Here is a 9,857-nt window from a genome sequence, read left to right as displayed (position 1 = left end):
CCTGCACTTTATTTCATATTTGTTGTTTGAAGCCGATAATTTGGAGTGAATCTGACATAAAGAGGATACAGAACATTGAACAAACTTTATTTGGATTGGTTATCCAATTGATTGGTTGTCTGCTACTGTTAATCATGACTACATTTGTCATCTATGATGATGATTTTAATCACTCTCTGGATTTGTATATTTAAGTGTATTTATGTATGTAATTATGGGTATTTATGTACAGCCATCTGGTGTGTCGTCACGAAACAAGTGACAGTGGAATTTTTTTTTTTTTCTTCAAAAAAAGATCAGACTAATTATATGACAACATACCTGCTCCCAATTTAGTTTTTATACTGCATTTATAGTAGGCTACAATTGCCTCATATGTGACAAATAATAGCTGTGCTACTCTTTGACATTGCGAACTTGTAAGAAATTTTCATTTTCCCCATTTTGAGTTCAACCTCATTTTCAGGCAGACAATGGCAATATATAATCAAATCAATCTTTATTGGCAATTCGACACGAACAACCCATCTACCCTACCAAAATACACATGCATGCGCAGTTTCTAAGCAAGTCTTTTCACAATTACAGTTAAACACATACTTGGAGAATTATTTCCAACAGGAAGTTGGTGCACATTAAAGTGAAACTAAAATATCAGAGGGCCTTTCATTGACAGCCCCCCCTCCTCCTCCTCCCTCCATTGGTTACCTGCTGTTGATCCTGTGAAACCTGAGACTTTCTGGGGGTTGTGTGCATGGGGAACATTATCAAAACCTTCATTTACCAATATCCTGCTTTGCAAATTGTGCTCAAAACAACTGTATATACATACGTTACTTACAATGAATTTGGAAATTTTAATGTAAGACAAATGTAAAACTAGCCTGTGTATTTGAAAAGATCCATATTAATTAGTTTTGCAGCAGAAGAAACCTCACATCACAAAATGAGGGTATCAAGGATGGATAGACTGCAAATTTTGATAATGTCGGGGGAAAATCCCCAATAAACTTCAGTCTATGTAATAAACTGTGCAAGATTTGAATCTACCCTGAAATCCCAAAAAACTGCTTTACTATTTTACAATTGATCCTTCAGGTCAAAAAACGGCACTAAATGCAGCATGAAGTTACCAACAACATATTATATTGTTTTGTATAACACAACGTACCATTAGTTAATAATAATAATAAAATAAAATAAAACACTCCTCCAAATGTAAGCATGTCCATCAGAATTCAATCTTGCATACTTGTCCTTAAAGGACTTTGGTCATACACAGAAAGTTTTATTTGATGAATGATGATGATATAAGAAGTCCATATAGTATGTACTGTGTGAACTAATGTGATTCTTTAACAAAAGCCTGACACCAAAGAACACTGTCGTGTCTTTCCAGTCTGTACATCAGAGCAGAGCAGTATTGCTATAAATGCTACAGCTTTTTTAACATGTTACCTCATTAACTGAGGATGTCAGTCAAAATATCATATTAACATAAATGCATGTCACAGATTTCACAGGTGCAAAAGCAAGGCATCAGAGTGTTCTCTACAACTACCTACTCACAATCTATCTAAAAATAATGACCTAAATGGGTGCCCTTGTTCAAAAAACAAAAATGAATTATTCATTTTGTTAACACACTACAAGGCAGAAGCTCCTTTGAGATAAATTGATATGGAGTCGCGTTGGTTTGTTTTACACTATTGAAAAGTTAAATAAATGCCAGACTATCAACCATTTTAAAAACACCACACGAAAAAAACCCCTCCCTCGTCACATTAGTCTGTTTCGCGCAGAACAACTCCATTGTGATTCTGAACGATCGGTTCAGAAAAGGTCTTGTAGGCCGGTTGAGGACAAGGGCATATTGTCAATGAATTTCACTTGCATGGAACAAGGGCCGCAGGATTGACACCCTTGGACAAATGATGTCAACATGAGATTCACCCAGCCTATGATGGCTCCGAGAAGTAACGTTCCAGAGGTTTAGTGGAGCTCGCATCACATAATATAAACCTTCTCGGCCTGGGAAAAGTTGAAAACCTCTTTGGTCCTGGGGCATACCACCTTGTCATCTTGACGAATGGACAAGAGAGACTGAAAACCAGAGGCAAGGAAATGTAAATCACTATTACATACAGCATTGCTAACAGCATAATATTGGGCTGCACAATTATTAAAAAATAATAATTCAGTTGTATTCAAAATTCAAATGTATTTGATGTGATTATATTCATATATGTGACCCTGGACCACAAAACCAGTCACATGGGTACACTTTTCGAAATTGAGATTTAGATTGGATAAATACGCTCTCCATTGATGTATGGTTTGTTATGATAGGACAATATTTGGCTGAGGTACAACTATTTGAAAATCTGGAATCTGAGGATGCACAAAAATCGAAACATTGAGAAAATCGCCTTTAAAGTTGTCCATTTATATTCACGATTGCGCTGCATTCACTCACAAAAATAAATGTTTTATATATTTACGATAGGAAATGTACAAAATATCTTCATGGAACATGATCTTTACTTAATATCCTAATGATTTGTGGCATAAAAGAAAAATCGATCATTTTGACCCACACAATGTATTGTTGGCTATTGCCACAAAGATAACCGTGCGACATGTGACTGGTTTTGTGATCCAGGGACACATATTATTACTTAATTTTACAAAAAAATTATTTAATAATTTAAAATACAAATAATTTTACAAAAAAACTAAATAAAATTATTAATAGTAAAATTTCACTGTAAAATAAAACAATTATATAAATATAATCATTTTATGTTACATTACAATTGTAAAATTACAAAACTAATATTTAAGGTTGCCTTAATTTCTTAATTATGAAATGTTAAACCACCAAACTTCTTATTTGACAGAAAACCGCAGGAAGGCCTTAAAGCTTCTCTTCTGCTGATAAGCGTCTCTCATTTCAAGTATAGGAAGATGACTGGCACATGTTGTATTCCCAAAATGCATAAATGTCAATGCTTAAATGTTTTAAGTAACCCAAAAAGACGAATTTCGTTTGGAACAGCGTTCACTGTGAACCAATCCGCCCCGAGATGCTGCAATCATCGGCGGACAAGGAGCTGCTTTACTCTGAAACACGCAGCACAGATATTTAATTTAATTAAATCGCAGCCTTTGAAATTTGATATATATATATATATATATATTTGAATATTGGTTTTATTTGGATTCATTGTGCAGCCCTGACATAGAACCATTATAGCATATATACACTGAATAGGAAAATGACACAAAACTAGCTTCAAAACTCACATTGTATCCATAAACATAGCCATTAGGCAGCATCATGGGTGGGTTGTTCTCATTCATGACCTCGCCAGAGATTTTGCACACCAGCCTTGAGTTTGCACAGTGGGCCATGGGAAGAGGTTGAGCCAATTTGTTCAGCGACTTACTGCAGACAGGGCAGTCTGGGTTTTTGGAAGTGCCATCCTCTTTATAACACTGCCTGTAAACTTGGAATTAAGGTCAACAGCTATTCAGTTAAACCAACAGAGTCCCATTTACAGTCACTTAAAAACAATGACCTTTCTATTGTCGTCTAGCCAAAAATACTGTTAAAATCGCTGCATTACTCAGAATCGGTTGAATAAATGACCTGCTGGACATGCAACCTTGCAAACCCTAAGGATGATGAACGTTACTGCAGAGAGGATACGGGGTTTTGATGGCGGACAGCCCTGCCTGCAGGGTAATGGTAAACACAGAGTTGTTCCCCAGCTGGTGTAATCTGTAGTTGTCATATCTGAATTGCTGGATCAGCATTTTCCAGCGAGCTGGATCCAAAAGATCCTGGGAGGAAAGACCAAAAGTTGCAGACCACTGAACTGCATATTCAGAAACATTAAACGTTCAATATCAGAACAGTTTCAGATAATATAGGTGCAGAAATGTAACTTACCTTATATGGTGAGATGTGCGTATCTGAGGGAAACGCCAGCATGCCCATCACTTGCCGTACCTCATCCAACTGCCCTCCTTCTGCTTGGCTGAAGTGTTTGCGTGCATGTCTAAAATGAGATTCATTTTTATTTAATAACATCAACAAATACTTATGATCTACATTCATGTTTAACAATAAATTACAGTAATTCAGTTAAAATGGCCATGAAGTCCTAGTATCTGTCTCATACCTTACTGCGTCCATTCGTTTGTTTTGTCGAATGAGTTCAATAAATTCCTGGATCCTTAAACTGAACTCCAAACAGCTCTGGGAACAAGAACATATTTCAATAAAACTGAATAAACTTTACCTTTCAAATTGCATCGCCTTCAGGCGACGTGACAAAACATCTCTGAAATGAAAACACAGACTGCAACGAATATATCCACAAAACATACTGTTAGGGGTGTAACGATACACAAAACTGACGGTTCGGTACGTCCCACGGTTTTGACGTCTCGGTTCGGTTCATTTAGGTGGAGTGGGGGGTTTAGAAAGCTAAAATTGCTTCTTTTTTTTTTAAAACAGTGCTTTAATTAACAAATTGTGTCCTTGTCTTTAAATTAATTCAATTACAAGTAAACGTTTCGAAAGGATAAAAAAAATCATCTGCTAATGCTGTAAACTATATAGGAGCCCTTACTTGCACATTACTATAACATTAACAACAGAGCCTAGACTTTTAGCCTAAATTCAGTTGCTATTTATTTTTAGATATAATAATAATCAACACTCAAGTAACAAATTGTATGAAAACATGTAAACTGCACATAAGGCAGTTTTTACATTAACATTTTTACTCTAATTTATTATTGAAATATAATAATTTACACAGTTGCTGTCATTCATGACAGATATTTTAAACATACATTAAATAATCAAGATGTCATTAACAGGTTAAGTAAAATATAATATATAGGCTAATATAGTGCATTTATTTAGTGAAAGAGTTCATTTCCTTAGCAAACAAACCAACAAGCTGTGGACACTGAATGACTTGCCTGAGGTAAATAAAGCTATGTGAAAAACTAAGCGTTTAATTGACGTATTTCCGCGGTTGAAACACTGACTGAGCGATTACACGAGTTATGATGCCTTTCAGTAAGTATCTTTCAACATACCTTCAGGTGTCCATTCATGTTTATTCTGTAACTGAGGAAGAGAATCGTGTTTACTCACACTCCGCGCTGCCGCTTTAAATGAGGAGCCTACGGTGATCTGTCCCGCCACATCAAAGAGCGTCAAAACGACATTTAATGTTTGAATTTCGTGATCAAATAGACAGAATTTGAAAGATTACACCTTGCTTATTATCGAAAGTAACAAAACACTGAGCTTATTGCGATTAAATGTGGTTAATGGTGGTTAGGTAACAACGCTGTATTCGTTGTGTACACATAAGACATGAGGTCCAATGAGCCGGGACAGCAGGGGGCGGGGCGGGCGTGTTCGGTACGCCATGAGAGTATCGCGATTCGTATCGTGGGTGGTGTATCGCGGTTTTTCGGTTCGAATATCGTTACACCCCTACATACTGTGGCTCCGTAATGATGGTTAAAACTGGGAGAAAAACAAACCCAGCATCTTACTTTCATTTTCCGTAAGCGAGACTTGTTATCGTGGCACCAAGCCAGACAGGTAGCCGTTTCCTGACGTTCAAGGGATTCTTCAACCTCTTTTGCAGTAAGAAACATTTCTATGTTCACCAAATCCTACAAAGACAAAACACAGGCAATATGAGAACCAGCTCAAAACTCTTCCACGATGCACAGGGAGACGTGTTGAGACGTACCTCAATCCCACTTTGTCTGGCTAGCTTGACTGCGGTGTTGTAATAGCCACATCGTAGTAAGTGTTCCACCATCATGCGGTCCATGCGCTTCTTCTTCCAAACGTTGGCGCTGGCCGGCTGGTCGCTGCTATGTTCCTTCAGGTGCTCTATGCGTCGCTTGCATAACTTAGCGCTCTCATCTTCTGCTTGGATGGACTCAGCTGCCTATCAGATAAGAAACCCTTTCACTCTTTAGTGTGAATCAGTAAAACTGAACTAATTCAACATGATGCCTCAGCATACCTTTCTCTTGAGGGCGCTGAGCTTCTCAACCACCCCATCCAGGAGAGAGACTACGGTATCCACCACTGGAAAGTTACTGAGCGTTTTCTCCAGCTCTGCCACCACCATCGTCACGTGACTGGTCTCCCGGTCTATATTCTTTTGAGCTGCACGGAAGCGCTTGTTCAAGGTTTCATAAGGAACCTATTGAGGTGAATAAACAACAGAATTTCATTAGTAGGCACAATTTCGGCTAGCGAATACAACAATGTTGCTTGGTAATATTAATCTTCACGACAATAATTCAAAAAGCACCGCATACATCATTCCATTTCTCTCTCTCTCGAATCACTAAAGGTTTAGTTCACCCGATAAATTACATTCTAGTATTCTAGTCATCATTAAAATCTTGTGATTTAAGCATTGAAATGTTCATAGTAAGCAAATATTCTTGACTCATAAGATTCAGAATTAGCCAATAAAGTAGTTCCATCTGAGAGATAGGTCATAAAGATGGACATGATCACTAGGCCAGAATGAACAGCTCTGGAAGAGGCAGAGATGCATAAAACTTCAACCTTATCTCTCAGGATCCGCCAGTTTATTTTGATCAGGCCATCTGTCACCTTACAACCAGGGCAGATAAGTAGTATCAAGATGTTTTAGAGTAGAAAAACATCAGTCAATGCTATTATTGAAGCTATAAACCTTTGTTGGATTACAAGGTGCAACCTAATTTTTGGCAGTGAGAAGTGAAAGGTCCTCAATGCAGGCCAGAATTCATGCAAACTACTGGAAAAAAGCACTGATGCATAAATCAGCTCACAACTAAGCCAAAAACAAAATGATACAGAATCAAATATTTCATTTCAATAAACAATTTTGAGATATGGATTTATTTCATTATCAAACAATCAACATATCATGCATGCCTATAACTTAAACCCCTAATTAAAGGCCCACTGAAGTGCCTTGAATCAGGCAGCATTATTCAATGTGTTGACGTAATTTCCACTGAAACAGGAAGACAGGGCGGGACATAGAGCAGCTCCTTATCTTTTTAAATGGCCAATAGCGTTTCGTTCAGGCCTATATCACAACTATAGGCCAACGTCATGGGGACGTTGAGTTCAGTTCGGTAAAGCCACAGTTTCCTCCTAATCTCGAACTGTTTCTCCTTCATATCGCTTTAAACTACAGCATTCAGTGCAGAATTCAAATGGGTCCGATATGTTTTGTGGTCTGCGCCGACTGGCGTATATGATCCGCTCTGTGTTCTCGTATCTCTGGACCGGAGCAGACTGTGTGCGAGCTACGGCGGTTCAGTGACACTAACGTGAAATTAGTCTTCATTCACACCAATAGAAAGCATTTACACTTTCTGAATCGTTCCCTATCCCCTATATAGTGCACTATGTGTCACTCATCATGTACAAAATAGTAAATGTGTGAACAAGCGACGGATTTTAGCCGCAGCTTCAGCATCTATTTATAATGTAGGGGGCGGAGCTTCAGTTTCTAGAGAGCATTTGATTGGACAGAAAATCTGACGAGAAGCTGAAGTGCAGAGTGCAAGTCTTACATATTTATACTAAAAGCCAAAAAACTTCCATTTTGATTTCATGGGGACTTTAAAACCTTACATTACAACTGTCACAAACACGAGTAAAGTAAAAAGCCTAGTTTACATAATAAATAATAGTTTAGCATTCAAATACTTCGCGAATATGGAAACAGTTGGAATCGTGCCGAACGAGAGAGGGAGGCTGGGTTTAATTTCAGTTTCGCTTGAATGATTGATTCATAAATCATCTTAAATTTCAATCAACAATTTTAAGATATTGATTTCTTTATCAAACAATAGAAGATAAACTACTGTTCCATTATGCCTATGACTTAAACTCATAATTAAAACCTTACATTGCAACATGTATCCATTTAGAGCTCTATTCTGTTACACAATTTGCTTGTCTGAATAGGTGTTCATTTTAATGATCTTTGACCCTCTAAAATATTACAAGAATCAGTGTCTTACAAAAAGAGCTAGCCTAGTTCATTCATTCTTCAACCAATGTGTCTTAAGATTTTGCACACGAAAAACAATTGTGACTAGTTTACATGGTAAGATCATGATGCAATGATTGAGAAGGTACTGGAAATCATTCCCAATGCTGCAAGACAAGCTCAGATGCAACATGCCCTTGACACAGCAGTGAAGACCATATATTATTGACATTCAGTGTGCGTGTACATAAACAGGCGTCATTTTACAGGAGATCAATGAACTAAAATCACGTTACAAAGCATTCAACTCATCATTAAGCAATGAACGGAATCGATTAACGCAAGGATTCAGACAAATCGACGCTATCAATCGGGAAAACCCTGTGACGCAGAGAACAAAGGTGCTGTGTGCCAACCATTAAATAATAAGCCCCTCATCGAGAATCAACACCTGAGCTATAACCTGCTAAGATCTGCCACTGATCAACGCAACACGATGCGATATGATCCTAATATAGTGCATAAATCGCTTGCATACCGAGCTCTGGTCACCATTGGCATGTGTCTATTCCTCCAGCATTTATCTAGAGACACGAATAGATCATGTCTAGATCATATGTTCAGACGACAGCGTTCAAAACGAAATGATCTCATAAGTACTCGATTATACAATAGCTAAACAACCGATTACGATTCGTGTCACTATCCACCTCGCTAATGGTTCTCGTCAATCTGCATTGGTTGCACTAGTGGACAAACCTGTGATGGGATATTACTGCGCCTGCCTAATAAAACAAGACTGTCGGAACGCAAGAGTGTCGCGGATCAGCCATGACATTATTCGACTTATTATTGCTCTCCTTTATAGATCCATCGGTTTATAACTGTACACAGCCGATGTCACAGCCCGACTGTTTGCGATCACTCCGGTGAGATGTGTTTGTGTGAGACTTGTTTTGCTAAGTTGCCTAGCCCTAGAGCTAACCAGTTAACTGTATAAATGCAGCCACATACTTTCATCTGATCGATCATTCCCGTTTTGATGATCGGTTATGAAGGTCATATAGCGCTATAGAGAATCTGTTCAGTTGCACGATTAGAGTATTGAGAGGAAAGGCTTGACAGACCTTTAAAGTTGGATATTCTTGCACCTTTAGGGCCATAGAGAGTTGAGCTGCTGTCTCCTGCACCGCCATCTTGCTTTGGGGAAACTGTGGAGCGTTTGTTCGTCTTCTTCTCGGCGTTGGTCTTCACTGCGGCAACGAAGCTAGACTGGACATTACTGCCTCCTAGTGTGGCGGTGCATAGATGTGTCCTGAAAGGGTTAGTAAGTTCACCCAAAAAAATTAAATTCTGTCATTATTTCCTCACCATCATAAGGGGCCGTTCACACAGAACGCGGTTTTTCCATTCCACTGCGCTACTTTTCCATTCTTTTTTCTATGTAAACACGAGCTAGACGGACGTGTTTGATGGTTGCGCTCGCGTCGGTGACATCATTGCTGCGTCCCTAAAAGTATGTACTCTTTTTGTGAAGAAAAAGTACATACTTTTGAGTGTGTAGCAAAAGAGTAGGCAAGCTTTGGGACATACTACTTAACGGACAGATCTGTCGCGTGCATCCTGTCACCGCAAACTGCCCTGTCAATCATCTTGTCACAGTTAAAATCCTCCATTCAATCTAATTTAATTTCCTACCGTTTAGGAGAGAAATGTATTTGCACGTTTATCTGCCAGTCGTGGGTCTTTCATGCGGAGACTCTCCTCATATGCTTGCAATATGAATATAATGATGCATTTAAA

The 9,857-nt window shown here is 38.4% G+C and overlaps 1 protein-coding gene across 1 annotated transcript; it reads right to left on the bottom strand.

Annotated features, from left to right (window-relative positions):
• Positions 1-482: 482 nt before the first annotated feature.
• On the bottom strand, positions 483-9,277 carry maea (macrophage erythroblast attacher, E3 ubiquitin ligase). The gene is made up of 9 exons (XM_084429942.1): positions 9,182-9,277; positions 6,072-6,254; positions 5,790-5,993; positions 5,587-5,709; positions 4,188-4,264; positions 3,956-4,064; positions 3,713-3,846; positions 3,307-3,502; positions 483-2,103 (listed from the first exon to the last, which is right to left on the bottom strand). Exons 1-9 carry the CDS (start codon positions 9,248-9,250, stop codon positions 2,008-2,010), a joined length of 1,191 nt encoding a protein of 396 aa, XP_084286068.1. The 5' UTR covers positions 9,251-9,277; the 3' UTR covers positions 483-2,007.
• Positions 9,278-9,857: the final 580 nt, after the last annotated feature.

Source organism: Rutilus rutilus, assembly GCF_951802725.1.
Source record: "Rutilus rutilus genome assembly, chromosome: 14".
NCBI lineage: Eukaryota > Metazoa > Chordata > Actinopteri > Cypriniformes > Leuciscidae > Rutilus > Rutilus rutilus.
This window is presented reverse-complemented; position numbering and strand designations above follow the sequence as displayed.